This window comes from Morchella importuna, assembly GCF_003444635.1.
Source record: "Morchella importuna strain M04M26 chromosome Unknown Morimp01GS029, whole genome shotgun sequence".
NCBI classification, from domain to species: Eukaryota; Fungi; Ascomycota; class Pezizomycetes; order Pezizales; family Morchellaceae; genus Morchella; species Morchella importuna.
Window position 1 is genome coordinate 367,167 of NW_025763426.1, and position 17,831 is coordinate 384,997.

The 17,831-nt window shown below is 45.6% G+C and overlaps 4 protein-coding genes across 4 annotated transcripts; all 4 read right to left on the minus strand.

Annotated features, from left to right (window-relative positions):
- Nucleotides 1-524: 524 nt before the first annotated feature.
- Nucleotides 525-1,173, minus strand: LAJ45_08395 (uncharacterized protein; the record flags this gene model as incomplete). Its single annotated transcript, XM_046117946.1, has 4 exons — nucleotides 525-576; nucleotides 655-777; nucleotides 828-846; nucleotides 1,056-1,173. 4 exons carry the CDS (start codon nucleotides 1,171-1,173, stop codon nucleotides 525-527), a joined length of 312 nt encoding a protein of 103 aa, XP_045968872.1.
- A 6,045-nt stretch (nucleotides 1,174-7,218) lies between these two features.
- On the minus strand, nucleotides 7,219-8,207 carry LAJ45_08396 (uncharacterized protein; the record flags this gene model as incomplete). The annotated part of the gene is made up of 4 exons (XM_046117947.1): nucleotides 7,219-7,382; nucleotides 7,463-7,591; nucleotides 8,067-8,100; nucleotides 8,160-8,207. The coding sequence occupies 4 exons, from the start codon at nucleotides 8,205-8,207 to the stop codon at nucleotides 7,219-7,221; spliced, it is 375 nt and encodes a 124-aa protein (XP_045968873.1).
- Nucleotides 8,208-9,468: 1,261 nt separating this feature from the next.
- On the minus strand, nucleotides 9,469-10,481 carry LAJ45_08397 (uncharacterized protein; the record flags this gene model as incomplete). The annotated part of the gene is made up of 4 exons (XM_046117948.1): nucleotides 9,469-9,606; nucleotides 9,661-9,732; nucleotides 9,810-9,824; nucleotides 10,419-10,481. The coding sequence occupies 4 exons, from the start codon at nucleotides 10,479-10,481 to the stop codon at nucleotides 9,469-9,471; spliced, it is 288 nt and encodes a 95-aa protein (XP_045968874.1).
- Nucleotides 10,482-15,271: 4,790 nt separating this feature from the next.
- Nucleotides 15,272-16,925, minus strand: LAJ45_08398 (uncharacterized protein; the record flags this gene model as incomplete). The annotated part of the gene is made up of 3 exons (XM_046117949.1): nucleotides 15,272-16,277; nucleotides 16,360-16,691; nucleotides 16,866-16,925. 3 exons carry the CDS (start codon nucleotides 16,923-16,925, stop codon nucleotides 15,272-15,274), a joined length of 1,398 nt encoding a protein of 465 aa, XP_045968875.1.
- Nucleotides 16,926-17,831: the final 906 nt, after the last annotated feature.

Sequence of the window (17,831 nt, forward strand, 5' to 3'; positions counted from 1 at the left end):
TGGCCCGAAAACCCCTAGTAGTTGGTCTAAAGCTCAACAGCAAAGAAAAACGATTAATTCTTTTGAAGTTTGATGTGGAAGTACTCATCAGAATTGACAAGGTACTACCATAGGTACAGAATTAATAGGAGAGAGAAAAAAAATGAAGAAGCACAAGAAGGAGTCGAGGGATCAACTGATGCTGTACTCTGCTCTAGCTCAGTACGCCTCAGTTACTTTCGCAATTCAATCGCGTCAGCCGGCTCGAACCTCTCTCCATGCACTAGTGATGTAGGAACAACAATTTGTTATCGTAGCCGCTAAACCACATCCGACAGCCGCTGATATATATTTTTGGGTATGTATTTTCTGATCGCGATTTCAATCAAATCATGCTGCAACTGTAGCTAAAAACTGCAATTAGAGCATGACTACGCATATACGACTGTTGCTAAGAGTGCTTACGAAATTGCTCCATATAGATATTCACTCCGGCCCGTTTTTTTTCCCCCCTTGCTTAGCTATAGTGAAGAGTTAATTAAGAGTCATGATTCTCTACTGAACGCGCGCGCCGGGGGTGAGTAAGGAGCTGGCTGACTGGTGCGGTGGTAAATAAATATCTAACTGTGGATATGTAAGCATGCAATTGCATGCTTTGAAGGCGTAACCACCTACCTAGGGCGACTCTGCTTTAATTGCCTTGGTGGCTTGCATAGAACAGGTGGAGGAGAAGAAGATCCAGCTGAGACACAAGAGTACCTATCTGGGATATGATACTCTCGTCGTAGATATGCACCCCTATCGCGAATCAGCCACCACATAGCTGGAGTAGAGTATGTAGTACGTACTGTACTCTACTAAATCTAGCTAAAATAGAGTAAATAGAGTACTCTAGCTGTAGCTGCTGCTGCTGCGCTCACACGACCAACAACTACACCGAGCATAGGCAGCCTCGTATCGACTGGCTCTACCGGCGCGAGTCGCGAGGTGATCTAGAGTACCTGGGTAAGTATTCTGGATTATTATACCTAACTTCTAGTTATCCCCCACAGATCACTTATCCGAAATAGTCTTACTTCTAGCCTTATTGTAGTAGCATGATCTGCCGGCACATTGTTCCTGAGATCGACCACCCACTCCACTGATGGACTCAGACACGTTTACAACAAGACCGCAGGCGCATCCGTCCGTCATTGAGCAGAACAGGGCCGGTTGGTCGGTGGTGGTGATGTTGAGGGGAGGTCATGACCTTCTGTAACGGGATCAAGCAAAAAAAAGTTCGTTCCTCTCATTCATTCTTCCCGTTCGATTGGGAATCGGCGGTGGGTTACTTTAGAGTCGAGTCTACGGCGGACGCCCAATGGTCGAGGCTAAAGTCACGACCTTGTTTCTCTTTTGATCTACCTGCAGGAGTAGGCAACTAGTGGGGGAGTAACTCTGTGGAGGTGGGAACTTCAATTGAACCAGAGCTAGAGCTACTAGCTAGAGAGAGAAAAAAAAATCTTTCCGATGGTGCAATCCTTCCACTGATGAAATTTTTTTTGGAGCGCGCGCGAGCGCTCAAAGGTAGGTACATGATACTTCTAACAGACAGGCTACCCCGTACACGACACGTGCGCCATGTAATGTTGATGTAGAAGACTTACTCGGGCATCTCGTTATCGGCGCACATGTTGCAATGTCAACGATAACAAACCGACTTAGCTACAGCTACATGTACTTACTCTACATACAGTACATAATAACCCCGCGACCAGTCCCCCAGGCAACCCCTCAATAACACGGGGTGCTGCATGTTGCTTTGGAAGTGGGGAGATCTAGAAAAAAAGTGAGTTTGAATGGTAATGGCCTCCCTCTCCCTCCTCCTCCTGCTCCTCCCGGATGTGGATACGGTATGGGGTAAGGTTCGTTCCAACAGCCGATGGGAAAAAAAATACTTTTAAGCATTGAAGTGCAGGAGAAAGAAGAAAGAAAAAAAACTCATGTTCATTGGTTACATTGCAATACTTTAATAGCCGATGGGAATATCGAACAAGCATTTATATTACTTATACGTGCATTGCATATTCGTCGGCCGTACATACGTGCGTACTACGTAGATCGTCGTCGGCCTTACAGACCGTACCGGTGTAGTCTTTAATTGCCCGGACCCGGACCCCCTCTCTAGCTCTGGTCTGGCAGCGCAGCTCTGTGATATCAATTATATTCTGCTCCTCCGCTGGCTGGCTGGTTAGTGCTGGACGCTGTAAAGACAGCAAATCGGTCTGCGTAGAAATTCTTAAATAAATACTAATATTATTATACACGCTATAAACCTTGCCTAGCTGGTTACAATGCAACAGGCTATCGACGATATGGATCCTCAAAAGCCTTCCTCCGGCCAAAGTGGGGGATACTTCGAGGTCTGTGGAGACACGTACGGTATGCAGGGGAGTTATGTTATACTCTCCCGAGGCCATAGCAGAAGTAGAAGTGGAGGTAGAAGTGAAATACTCTAACTGAAGATAATGAGGGAGATGATGGGAGTGAGAGACCCGGGGGGGTGCATATGTATGCATCTGAACCTACGGATAGCCGGGGTACGAGTGCGGGTGGGTGCGTTTAGTTTAGTAGTGATACTTAGTTATTATATGCATGTGCGATCACTCGCACTTTGCGCTTCGCACTTCGCACTCGACGGTATGAGATGGGGGAAATGACATGATGCAGGCCTGGCCAGTGATATTGTGGGGTACTAATTAGATATAAGCGACGTTTCGGATATAATAGTTCGTAGGGTATAACTTGTCAGAGTAGTCGTATTTGGAGTTTGCATTCAGGGATGCAGTCCATCCGTATAGTACGTTAATCCCAGGTCCGTCTTTTTTTTTGCATATGTGCGCACACATGCAGAGATAGAGCCAGGGGTTTGGGGGTCAAGGGGATATAGTACACACTTTATTCTTTGTGGTTTTTTCTTTTATCTATTTCTGTAGTGCATGAAAAGATGATCCAATTGCTGCTGACCGTTATAACGTTATGGGTGCATAGTATACACTTGAGTTGGAAATGTCAGTATCGTGGTGGACGTAGACCGAGTACGAAACCATGATCAGCGCGCTCATTTTATGCGTCCAATGTTAGAGTGGTCATAGATGGATACAGGGTATCTCATTCCACATTCTCAACGTCGCCAGTCCTTGTCCATAATAGACCTGATATATGTGTATGTACCTGTCTGTGTCTTTAAAACCGTGCTCAGAATCTGGTGCTTATGCAGGATCTAGACTTACAGTAATAGTAGATCCAGTTAGCTTCAATTGGGTCCTTGGTTATTACGAGATATAGAGTAGCCAGTAAGCTCTCCCAATATAGGATCTTTAACAGACTCTTTTTATGACCGCCACCTTTCCTTCATAATCACCACATATATACTATGATCAGTATAGAAATGAATTTTTAGTATTCCGTTAACCTATTTTCAAGATAGCCTCATCAATTTAACTCAAGGGGACATGTATCATCTGGAGGAATAAAACCTCTGTGCCGGAGAACCATGGCGAGTATGATTTCTATTTTATAAGTTTCACGATTACCAATTCTCTCATTCCACCAAAGAGTTGCTTGAAAAGCACTTTTTTGTATGCATGCCGTATAGTAGCGGGTACCACTAGAACCCCCATCTTGGGCACAATGCATAGGCATACATGTATGCATTATAAAGCGCACGAGCACTGGAAAAGCTTTCTCCTAACCAGTATATAGTTAGTCGCAGATTTTTTTCGACGAGTTTGGTATCGACAAATCGTCATCCAGCACCAATGACATAGCTATAGCAAATGTAAATCTGAGACGGTTGTAATCCTATATTAGGTTTTAGATATCCTCTTATTCCATGCCGGTGGGTCAATGATCATAAATGAGTGATTCGCACAAACGGCGATACTCGTGCGTGAGCACCCGAGCCTGCGTTTATATGCATACGAATGACCATAAAGCACCCAAAACAACATCATCAGACCCTTCCGGATTCCAAATCAATAAAACCGTAGCTGGTCCCGCCGGCGTTTCTCATCCCATCGCCAGCCGGTGGTGTCATCTAGAAACACACGAGTTCTTGCTCCCCGATCTGAGAGAAAACTCATATAAAGCCAGTTTTGTGATGATCGGACATTTCATCCGAACTATATATAATATCGGCCAATAAAATAATGTTTGTATTACCAGAATATGTCGGATCCAGCCTTGATATCTAGCTAGGCGAACCCGCTTGCGCACAAGGTTGTTATAGAACCCGCTCTTATACTAATAAATATGAGCTAAAAGCTGATTACAAAAGTAATGTGGAGGTGCGCCTTGTTTCATTCGAGTACAGGGGATATCATATGCACTGGTGTCAGTGATTTTTCAGCCACAATTCCACAATAGGTGCCGGTCGTGGTTTAGATCACCTGTACCAACTAATGGGGCAACATACCACTAGCAGTAACTTGATACCCTCGGGCATTGTGACTTAGCGGTGAATACCGGTGACTATTTGAGGAGCTAGGACTCTCGATACGCGCATGCTCGCCTCCTTAGAAGTCTTTACTCATGGTTGGTATTAATATTGTGGATATAATGCTGTCTTATTCATAAGTATAAATAGTGCTCTAGGTAGGGAAATTGTACATTATTGTGCATATGTCGGCGTAATATATACTATCCCCAAACAATCGTCTCTAACTAGACCTGATCCGACTCATGCAACGCGGCGGTTTAAAATTTGTTTGAATGACTATAAAGAAACTGTAAGTGGGGGGCCGGAGTGCAATCTTTATCCTTAGAGCCTTGTTTTCGTGTTAAGGTCACCATCTATAGCTAGCCTTATCATATATTGTAGCTTCTTATAAGAGCAATACCTAGATCCATGGAGCTAGGTGTGTGTACATCAGGGTGGCTTATTTATTACCGCTGTACAATTTCGCTCCGAGGAGGTAGAACTTAGAGTTAGGATAATATGTTCTCGATCTCGGTATGATTTAACTATTCTTGGTTATTTTTTTATTCGTGCAGGCTGGCTTGTACTTGGAGTATATACTTAGGTAGAATTTGACACCCATATATATCTGATAAAAAAGATGGTAACAGAGTGCTGTGCTTTATTTATTTCGTTTTCCCACAATATTTGAGACTCGAACTCTCTGGCCGATATAAAAGGCCTTGCTCAATTAAGAACACCCACTGATTTCTAGTAAAATACCGCCAATTTCAGTCGACCCGTAATCCTTCAATGTTCATGATTGAGGAGACGATGCCCCGTATCGATAATATATCGCGATTATATAGTTATATAACGTGTTTAAAGGCCGAATCCAGACCCAAAACTATGGTGCACCAAACTAAGCCCCCTTAAAAGAATTGGGTTTTAACTTTCGTCGTTTTCGAGTTTAAGCCCAATGTGATCTGTCAATTATATTAACCCTAACCCACATATACTTCAAGCTCACATTATGAAGACTAAAGTGTTATCGGATCGTGATGAATGAGAATGATATTCGGTGTATTACGAGTAAGTCCGAGAGAGAAAGAGAATAGGCCGTAGCCAATCTAACTAAGAAACAGGACAACGAGACAAAGGACAGCAAGACAGCAAGACAGGATCGACCACGAACCCTTTATAGGCCAACCCGCCCATGAGCAGCCAACGTTCAACATAAAGGACTGTTATATACCTCAAATATGGAATGCCCTAGTACTCTAGGTCTTAAATCATGTATACTACATGTAATTAAATACCATTAAGTTCACGGCCAAAATAGAACAAACGGCCAACCTGGTCATCAGAATATATATTGAAGTGTGTAGTACAAAAGTGTAAGACGGAATCAAGCCACCGTTCCCCCGCGCCCCCTCACCCTCAATGGCCTTAAAAAAAATCCGCCGGCACAGGACCCATCGCCGCCGTCGAGCGCGCCCGCACCGACGGACTCCTCGCAGCAAACTTCGTCGACGACTCCGCCGCAACGGCCCGGAAGGCCCCGCCACCGCTCCTCAAACCTTTCCATATATACCTCGTCCAGACAGCTACAGATATATCTTATAAAAACATCACAACAGCTAGGGCGGGCTGCTTTTCTCGGGCATTGAGTTCCCTGCACACTCATTAAATGAAGTAGTCAATCAATCAAGCAGTCTTAAACACCTCGAGTGATAATCCATGACACACCTCTAACCCCCGGGGGGGGGGGGGGGGGGGGGGAAGAAGGGAAAGGAGGCCCTCTTGGGAATAAAAATCAAAATAGCGTCCGGTATTACTTCTCTCTGAGTTTACACAAAAAAGAACAAAAGGTACTGCAACGGCGGCCCGTTACTACCCCCACTCCTTGAAGGTTCGAACCCAGGACCTCGCGGTCCTGAGCAAACACACAGTGTCTCACCCGACGCCGGGGTCTAAACCGTTAGACCGCTCGCCCTTGTTGATGTTGCGTGGGAAGTGATATTTAACCTCAGCGGCGTACTAACACCTAGCCCTTGGTTTCAATAAATAGTTGCAAGGGTTCTAATAAAGAAGTATATGCTTTCCGGTTCGTCTCGTCCGGTCAGTATGTAATATTTCTAATTTTCCACGGGATTGTATTAGCACTCTCGAGTAGAAAAAATTGTGGGATAGTAGGCGCCGCCAAATTCCGTTGGAAGAGACCGGGCTTTTCTGGTGATTGCAGACCGCTTCACGGCGTAAGCCACAGTGATGAGGCCAAAACAAGTGTGGCTTTCGCCGTAAACCCGCCAGAAGAGACCGGCCTCCTCCAACGGAATTTGGCGGTAGTTTGATATCTTTTGGATGCCTGTATGGGTACGTACGGTTATGTTTTATGAAAAGCAACTCACAATATATGGCCGGCAATATTGCCGAACTGCCAAGTATAAGATCAAGCATCTTAAATTCTTATGGACAAGGAGCTTCCTGCATCGTTCTCGGTCCCACTTTATTTGTTATTTGTTAATAACCTCAGTTAATTAAAAGAACTGATGGTAGCGAGTGAAAGGGAATCCATAACGCATATCCAGCGAATCTTTGATGACCGTAGCCATAATATACACCCTTGCGTTTTAAATGCTTTGTTTGATATAATAGCGAATGTCTGAGGAGACTTTATGGGTGTTACTGCTTGTGATATTCATAGATCGTGACCAGCACATGTATTTCTGCATAATTTTGATGATAGCCGAGAATACCTTGATAAAAGACGATTACCAACGTATTCAGACATTATAATCTCATTCCATGTTCCACAATCGCCCCGGTTTGATTAGAATGAGGGTTTTAGTCGATCCTTTCCTCCTCGATTGTCTAAGCTTGCCGGCGGCCCCACTACCAGGCGAACCATTTTCTATTTTACCGGCGTCACTTATGGTTCTAGACAATGATGTGGTAAGACTTTCTAGAGACGTTTAGAATTATGGGGTTCATTAGTTCGTGCTGCAAGTGCGGGTCTGAACGCAGGAGATAATCAGAACTCACTCGGGGTACTAGACAAAAGTTGATTTGTAAACCTGAGATTATTGGCTGGGTCGGCTAGCCATACGATGAGTAGGTGCTCTTTCAAATCTATCGACACTGGGTTGCAGAGAGAAAAGCGGGGAGGCGGATCTAGAATGTAGTTAAAATTTGGGTTAGGGTTGTCTTAATCATAATACAACGACTCAAAGACAGAGGACAGATCAAAAGACAACGTAGAACCAGATCATGAGACAATATCAAAGAGCCTTTTTTCATCATCATCAGATCCATCCGCTTCTTCTTTTCTTCTTGGGATTCCCCTACTTCTATCAGTACCCGCAATACGAGGACCAGGCAGGCTATCGGTACCTGAGTACCCAATTGGAGTCATTGAAAATCACTCGTCAACCCCAACAATGTGTCATCACGGCCAATTGCAAGCACACTAACGCCTATAGCTAAATCACCCCCAAATATATCATCATAGATAATGCTGTTCATCCAGATATAGATCCAGCGTCCGACCCAAGACAAAACCTTAGCTGGTGGGTAACTATGTCTTTTTTTTCGTCCCAAGTTCTAGCTAACCTGCTAGCTAACCTGCTTAGATGATTGATCTGCTTACCACTTCGGGTCCAAGGGTCCGACAGGTCGATCACCTATCCGCGAGACACCCCTGCATAGATAGGTCATGCACTCAGTACATGCTGTACAATACTGTTGAATAGGGTCTTGCGGGAAGTGCGAGAATTGCAAGCTTGGGCATGATCGGGCGTTCATTCCTTTATCTAATTCCTCTCCAGTTGAAACACAATTTGATGGCTAAGATGTGTAGGTACATACGCACACTACTCGATACATGAGCACGTACCTACAAAAAAACCCAAAAACAGATCCAAAAATCCTGTTGACTGGAGTAAAGAAATGATCATGGTGCAGGCAGGTAGTTAGGCGGCGTCGCACTGTAACAATGCGTACCCGCCATGATATACGTATATACGTATCACAGATATTTGCAATTGGCTGTTCTAGACTCCATCTCAAACTGTGTTCCCCGAAGGGCCAAAAAAAAAGGCCTTATATCTCGTGGTTGATCAGACCTGACTGTATGTCTGTATTTACGGATATGATCCAGTTAATGATTTGAAAAGCGCTTTTAAGCACTGGCGAAGAAGACATTGTTTCAAGCGACTGGAGATTTGATGACGACGACAACAGCTAACAGACTAGACTAGCTCACCTCCCCCGCCTTCTGTGTCCGAGATATTGGTGTGTGAGGAGGATCTCCTATTTGTCAGTTATGTCTGTCCATAACCAGGTAAAGGAAAATGATGTGACCGCGCGTATCTAGAGCATTTATGTAGGTACGTACATGCCCTCCATGCCGAGTCCATAACTTATCTAACTTATCGACCTTCAGTTATCGAGGGGGGACATTCCTCACATTTAGTAATTCATTTCTCCCTTCCCTTTCCTTCCCTCCGCAAACTCCCCGAAATCATGGTCCTGGTCTGCTGGCATCGAAGAAAAAACAAATAAAACCAAAAAATCTTTGACCTGCCGGCCGGTTTTCCCGACAAATTTTCTAGGTAATTGTGATCCGCAGGCCAAAAAAGATATGAAACACACAGGTCCCCTCGGAAGTCCACATAAAGTACAATGTATGTATGTACGTGCTGTCACTCACCTCACTCACCTCCACCGACCACCGCCGCCCTCCGGACTGAGACAAATAACGAATGTAAGGAAAGACCGTCACGTCCGTGCACGTGATCCGAGTCCAAACCCGGATCCCCTCCTCGCAAAAAAAATGAAAAAAACAAAAAGCTTAGACCTCTTCTCTGATGTCTGCTTACTTGTCTAGGTACTGCTGGTGCTCCCAGGCCCACGGGACAAGTCCCACGCACGCGGAAAAGAAGATATACCGACCCCTTCCTTTCCCAAGTGGTTCCCTAGTGGCGTGACCCCGATATAACTAACAAAAGCGGGTAAGTGTGTCGCCGGTGCTGGTGTGGGTGTTCCAGGTTTTAGATGATGCCAACAAGCTTGATGGGAGAGTGGGGTCTCAATAGGGGAGCAAACACCGCCACTGACTTGACTGAAGATTGGGAGACATGCAGCTGTGCAAATAGGCAACATGGCATATCGGATCTGTGTTGTGCGCCCTATGTCCAACTACATATCGTCGTGTATGGTGTGCGGTGTGAGTATGCGCTTACCTGACACGAAATGCTCGTCTTCGTCTGCTTGTTCTTGTTCTGGTGATTTCTCGCGATCACCCACCCGGTCGTCTAACCAGAATTTCAGTCAGTCAAGTCAAGTTCGGTGGATGTGATGTTTCTGAACAGCTACTAGGTAAGCTACCTACATATTTAGCTAGTAGCTAAAGCTAACCCACCAACCAACCAGGAGAGTGTTTCGGAACACCCATCACATCACAATCAAATCTTCGTAATGTCGATCCCATCGTGGGACGTTTCTATAAGCAGTACGGTAGGTAAGATTAGATTAGGTTTTTCGTAAATCCTTTGCCTGGTGTTTCGCGTGGTCCGTTGCATGTTACATAGCCGCCATTGTCGTTGGGAGTAGGCCGGGGGGAGGGGACCCTCCGAGTGATCTACCATGAATGACCGTAGAGGTGGTAGTACTGGTGATCTTAAATCCATCCAGCGTAGCATCCAATCCAAAACCGAGGCCGAGGCTGCGGATGTACCCATACATACATGTACCCACACATAGGGTACAGCACCGCACATACACAATATTCGTGATTCGAGTCCTTTCGGAAATAAGCTTTTGTCTTGCTGGGCGCCAAGGACCGTCTCGAAAGTCTGCTAACTCGCTCTCTTTCTCTTTCTGTGTGTGGGTGGTGTGAGTGTGTGTTTGTGTGTTTGGATGCAAGTGTGAGTCCTCTAGCGACTCTCGCGGTAATCGGTGACGGTAATCAGACATTTCCTGGTGAGTAAGTCAGACTTACCATCCCTTTTAGAGTACCAGTACGGGTGCCACAGGAAGTCAAAAGGGTGTCGACAGTGGTCATGATGATGATTGATCAACTTGCACTGAAATGTCTAGGCAGCACTGCATACAATACATTGCAGGCCGGGTTTGCAACACAGATCAATATTCTCTATCACGCCTCCCTTGAATTCATTCCTCACTCAGACCTAAACCTGTGGCTAGGCACTCACTCACTCCGGTCACTCACTTCACGCACGCACCACCGCAGATAAGATTCCGGGCTTATTTCCCGCTTAGTCACTCGAACATATCACCTCAACCCCCTCAACCCCCTCCATCCCTTCTGTGATCACAGCCTTGCACTCGCTCGCTCGAGCTCTCTCGGGTGGATAACCGGCTTCTCGAAAATGAAGGTGGAGATTTGGAATGATCATGCAACTTTAAACACCCTCCCTCCCCCCAATCACGAAACTAAAACCCACGCCCAGGTACCACAACCACAACCACCAGACAGCGTACAGGGTATATCGGGTTAAATAGCTTGGGTAAATACGTCCCTTGGATTGTGGACCCTTTCGAAACCAAATCTACACAAGAGGGAAATAGTACAGATGCGAAAAACTAATCTCAGGGCAGAGCCAGATATTGTGAATGTTAGGTTATGTATAAAATTTATATGTACCTTGTCTATATTATCACACCCAACCCTACCGCCACGTAGGAAGTGAATTCAAGCAAGCAGTGCACGGTTACCCAAGCGCAAGCGATCTCAAACCCCAACCGATGGAGAGCAGAGGAGGTAAGAAAGAGCCTGTAATGAATGAATGTTGTACATAAAGTGAGAACGTAAGTTAGTTTGCGTGCCCCTTAGAGCTGCCTCCACGCGCGGGAGAGAAAACTCAGGGAAGAGGACGAGGGAGAAGAAGACGGAGTACATAAAGGCGAATTCCGATATTGTAATGTGAACCCTTTCCATCTAGTTACATACCACATTTAAACGGAACGGTGTTAGAGAGAAGAGCAGCAAGTACATGTAACTAAGGTAAATACCGTCGGTACATGGAACATTCGGAGTGTAGAGTAGGTACAACATGAATGTACCATATTGCACATACCTACCGTATATTCTCTACTCATACATGTACCTACATACCACTTCTCGTACCTGGCCAATCTTAAAATAGTCTCGGGCCCTCGTCATGAGCTCACACAAAAATTGATATGATACTCTCCTCTTTCTCGAAATGCCTAAACTAAACGCTCACTCAGCCATCCGTCCAGGCCCCCCAAAAGTTTCCAATCCCCCGGTATTATATTTCGTTTCCACTTTGCCTGCTGACGGCGTCCTCCACTAGCTCCGCTCCGTCCTGAGCGCGCGCGCGCGGAATATATATTCAAATCAATCTCACCATGTGAGCATATATTATAACTTGGGATGTGAGTAATTAGCAGCAGCAGCAGCAGCAGCAGCAGCAGCAGCAGCACCGGTGGTACATGTAACTCTACCCTACATGTAATGTAGATAATGTATGTGATAGGTACATCGTACCTACATACATGAGCAACGTCCCCCCTAAATAGACGTCCGACATATGTGTTCCATACTTTTTCCAATTCCTCGTACCGTACCGTAACGTAACGTATACGAGAACCCCACCAGGAAGGGAGAATCGAAACGGAATTCCAGGGGGCCCGCGCCGACGCCGGCGTATATATTTTTTCTTTCTCATCCTCTAGCTGGGAAAAGCACACAATATATTCTCTCTGCCGCTCTCTCTGTGCAGCAGCAGCAGCAGCAGCAACAGCAGCGGTATGATGAATCGAGAGAGAGATAGGTAGAAGTTCAGCTCATCAAGCCCCATGGCTGGCAGCCAGCCCTACCCTGCAGTTGCTGGATGATATGTTTGTTGCCCAGCCTAGCCCGCACGCGCCTTAACTGCCTTCCTGCCTACATACCATATGTACCTAGCTAGGCAGGCAGGGACGTCCAACCTCGGGTCGGTTCCAGAATTGAAAACAGTTGAAACACGGGGTGGGGAGCCCGGAGTGGATCAGGACGCGCGCGGGGGTTGTAGCTATATGTATGTGTCTGTGTCTGTGTGTGGGGGGGATGGGCCATGGGTGACATGGTATTGTAATATTACTTGTGGATAATGTTTTTTTTTTTCTCGCTCTGCGGCTTCGCTTAAATCGCTATAAACAACAGCAGGCAGGAGTATTACAAACCCTACCTAGGTATGTAGGTACTCTACTCTAGGTGAGAGAGTGATAAACCACCCCCCGGGCACCCCGAATCGTGGTGTTTTTCCTTTTCATAATTAACTCCCGATGTCCGATTTGCGTGCGTGGTTCAGATGGGCCATGGGGTGGGATCATTGTTCGATGTGCCATCGACCTACAGTTCGTACATGGGGTCCGTCGTCGTTAGGCTGCTACTTTTGTAATGCACGGTATTGTACCCTGGAGTACCTAGACGGAGGATTAGAGTATGTAGAAGGTCTCTAGAAAATACTCCCTCGCCTACTTACTCTCTAGAGTACTCTACCTGCCTAGCTGGCTAGAGCTACATGTAGAGTAGTCAGTCTAAAATATGCACTCTAGCCAGCAAAGTAGAGTACTCTGTGCAAGCCATTGCAACGTCCAGCCAGCCAGTCCACGTCGAAATGCTCCTTCTACTCATAGTAGAAACGGCGACAACAACGGCGGATGCATGCCCCCATCTTCACCGACGACGGACGGCCGTTGATTAATGCAGCTTTCTAGAGCATGTTGCAAAGGTAGGGATATCCATCTAAGGCTCGGCAAATCAATTACCTAGACCTAGAGTGTGCACTCAGTCAGCTCCCCCCCACATACAACCCCCCCCCCTTAGCTACTCTAGACATATTATAACCTAACCCCCGATTGTCTCGCGCGGTCGATAAGCCTTAATCACCACCCTACCCTATAACCTACCCACATACATACATACCTGAAGCAGGGATGATGCGCTGCTGCAGCCGGGATATGGGGAGAGAACCAAAAGAACCTTCGAAAAGGCCGGGATGGGATGGGATCGAAGGGGGGGTTCGAAAAAATAAGAAAAAAAAGTGTTACACATAAACTAACCTTTTTTTCTTTCTCTCTCACTCCTCTTCGCACATGATGCGGTGAAGGTGTGTGAAGTATGAGACCGTCCTGGTTCGATAAAGCGCGGGAAACTTCCCGGTGGTTGGTGACTAATATATTGCAAGAGAGGGAGGGACAGTGATCGATCCAACAGGTTACGCAGCCGATGGGAGCTAGACGAGACAAACAAAACACCCCCAGCCAGCCAGCCAGCCCAAGACAAGAAAAGACAGAGTAGAACAGGGTGAGACAGGTAGTGTTCTACTATAGGCAGTAATAGTAGGGTAATAATGATAATAATAGAGCAGGGTGGAATGTGGGATGGCCGGATACGATCATGATAGTAAGAGGTAATGATCAAGGGGCCGGTGCATGTCACCGCCGCGCCGGCCGGGGGAGAGAGGATCATTACATATGTAACTACATAGTAATTATTGTATAAGAGCACGTTTTCATTGTAGAAACCGGCTCTTGTATTCTTATTCCCCTAAGTAACATCTCTCCTTCCTGTCTAACCAGCATGTTCCATGGCCATTTCTTCCTTGAGCGTCCGTCCGCCGCGCCGCCCGACTTCCCCATATTGCGTCGCTCATGGTAGATGGACATCGATGCAGAGGAAATAGTAAGACTGTGATCTATATCTATATCTAGCTGATCTGATCATCAGAGCAAAGAGCTAGAGTCAAACCAAGTAATTACTTGTAAACTAAAACTAAAATACTCGTATTATATACTACTGATGATGATGCATGTAACCCACGTATACACACACCTCCTCGTAACGTAATGTAACGTTTCCAAATCCATGCGTCCTGTTCAGCGTCCATCTATCTAAAAGTGCGAAAAATCGGAAAATGAAACCCCGGCTAACCTGATACCGTACACCCTATGAAATCTTTAATAATCACATGCAGCAAAATTGCCGACGAACGACCACGACAATGAGAGCTACTAACTTATACAGACGTAGTAGATAGTAGTTAGGCTCGAGATCTGAGCTGTACTTCTAAACCGCCATACCATACCAATCCCTCCTCCTTCCGAAAAGCAAAAGAAAAAAAGAAAAAAACCGAGGAAAAAACCGAGAAAAAAAACTAAAAACTAAAAAAAACCAAAAAATGCACTTGAACTGCACTGCACACTGCACACTGCACGAAGTACGTACGGCAAAGGGAAATGATAGAAGGATAATACTGTAATTATATCATGGATGTAAAAAAGATTCTCTATGAACCCCCAAAAAAACACCCGTTCTCGTGCTATGCTCTGAAACCACCACATACGTATGTGGTGTAATATAATATTGATACAATTGGTTTTTGTAAAAACCAAACTAATGCAAAAAAAGTAAGAAAAGAAAATAATGCTTTTCCCCGCTAAGACACCCCAGTACCATGATGAATTTTTGATAAAACGCAAAAAGGTTAAAACCCGCCCAGTAAGAAAAATAGTAGTAATCCCCAAAAATGCCGCTATAACACCAAACGCTGAATGAGTGGACAAAGAAAAGTCATGATAATGATACAGGCCCTGTAGCTCAGTATGTAAAAAGAAAAAAGAAAAAAAGACAACTCGAACTTGACCTCTTCGCAAAAAATCAAATAAACCCCCTATGAGCAAACAAAAAAAAAAAAGTCAAACCAAACCCATATCAGACAGTGTATCGCAAAAATGTATAAAACAGAACACCGAAGCAAAAAAGCCAAAACCACCAAACCCAGTATAATATAGACAGTAAAAGAAAAGTAGAGCAAGAAATATTTACCACCCTCTATTAGTCTGAGAAGAATAAAAAGAAATATCGTACTGTGGCTGGAAGGTGTTTTGGTAAGTGCCATCCCATTCTCCACACTCCTCCTCATCGTACATCATTGGCTCCTCATCATCCTCCTCCGCTTCAAGCTTCCCCTTGATAATCTTCCCCGATGACTCATCCTTGATCATCATCTCATCCGGCAACCCAAAGCTCCTCTCCAAGACCAATCCCTTTCCCAAAGTGGCGTGAGGCGAGACAGGCGAGCACCCTGTAGGTGTGGAACAGTTGGTGTAAAAAAGATCTGGAGGCGAGTCGTAAAGGCCCATTCCCCTGAGCTCCTTGTTGCCCTGGTTTGGTAGGAGAGACAAATCATTCTCATATTCCTCCTCATCTTCGTCGTCATCGGATCCAGGGCTGCCCAATGCTGGGGAAGACATGCAGGGTGAATCCAAGACGGTATCCTGGGAGCTAATGCTGCTGGCCAACGAGGGGACAGAAGACGAATTGAAGGCTGCAGGGACATCGTAGCTGTTGTACTCTTGAACCTGGTCATTTTGATGTCCGGGAACAAGCATATACGAGGGTACTGAGTTGTGATAATATTCAATCTCCGATGCAAGAGGCGATCCTGACGGAGTGATTGGAGACCCATTGTTGTCCATGAACGAAGATCTGGGGTACTGCTGCTCGAGAAACGGGCTGGGCTGGCAACTAAATGCATCCTCCTCCGCACTCATATATCCATCCTGAATCCCCATTGAATAACAATCCTGCATTGGGACAATCCCATTGTCGTAATATCCCGTCGCAAACTGGGGGTACACTGCTCCATCCGTATTCTGATATATGTTCTGCTCGGCAGGCAAGAAGCAATACAGCTCCTGTTCTGTGAACATTGGGTAATTTGAGAAATTTGAGTTTGCGTAGTAGATCTCGTTCTCGTTTGTGAAAGACTCATCCATTGTGGTGTATGAAGACATTATGAGTATTTGGTTTTTGGTTGGGGCGTTACTGAAGCAATGTTAAAAGATGATCTTTTACAGTATGTGGTCGTTATATATATGTATATATATAAGTACGCAAAAGAACTTACAATTCAATGAAGTATTGTGAGTGAGTAGTGGTGATGATGATGATGATGTGATGATATTCTTGGTAGACGTAGATGTGAATTGTGGGGTGGGTGGGTGGAGATACGATAGTGATGGAGGGAGGAGGAAGAGGACTGATAAGTAGTATATGTAGCTTCAGTTCCCAAGCCACATGTGTGCACGGTGGAGCGGCTGACCAGAGAAACACTCTGCTGGGGTTGGGGGCACGGAAGAACCCAAAGGAGGGGGAGGCGGAACGGAAATTGAAAGGGGGTGCCGGGTCATTATAATAAGAGGTGTCTAAGTGACGATGAGTAGTTTGAATATGTAGTTGCTATTAGACTAGTAAGACATGGGGCGGGGAACTGGGGTTCCATAGAGGAGGGATGGATGGATAGATGGGAGGGGGGGTCAGTGTGGGACGCTTGGGAAAGACCATCATGCACGCGGCTGAAAGATCTCGATTCAGTAGGCATGGAGAAGTTCGACTACATTTTTGATGGCGTACTGTGCAATGGGCGGCTTCCCGCGGAGACATGTAAAGTATCAGGATTTCAATAACGTACATGGCGTTGGCTGGCTAAGGTGGTGAGGAAGGGAATAAAAATTTGGAAAAAAGAAAAGAAAAGAAAAAATGCAATGGCAAGGATATTGTAAAAAAACGCTAAAAACACACAATCCGTCTGCCTTTGCCTGCCTGCCTATCTGCTTGCCTACCTTACTTTACCTACCGGCCTACGTACATATACGGCGTGTGGTAAATTTGTAAGATGATTTTTGGTTGGCTTGGAATGGGAAAATTATGATACGTACGTACCGCATTCGCCTGTGGGAAGGTGCATCAGCAGCATCATGTAACAGCAGAGAGAGAGAGAGAGAGGAGAGATAGAAGCAGTTGGCGCTGCTTCTGCTTCATCCTCCGTTCTACTGCTCTACATTTCGATATTGCCTTCCTGTTAGGTAGGTAGCCCACCATGGTAGCCAGAGACGATATGATGGAAATAAGGGAGAGAATGCCGGCTGAAACAGATGGATGGTTTGCAGTTCATACTTCCTGTTGGAAGGGATGGAATTGATTGGGGGGGAGGAGCCCGACATATGCGGGAACTGAGGCCGTACATGTGGCATGGAAGAAGGAGGAGAAGGAGATACCCTACCAGACCAGACACAGACACAGAACAGGCATGGAGTCAGAAATGTACGATGATAGTATGGTATGGTGTAGTTCAGTTTGGGGTGTGTTATGGATGGATGGATGAATTGTGTCCAACCTGCCTATGTAGGTAGGCGTAGTGTATGTAGAATACACCAGTATCATGAGGGGAGGGGGAGTGAACCGGCATTGATCATGGAGTAAGTGTGGATATGGATAGGAGATGTATGTGAATTAGGTATTCATTCGGACTGAGTCTCAAGAACAGAGACACAACATGAATTCAAGGGACACAGAGACACAAAACCATGAGAGACAGGC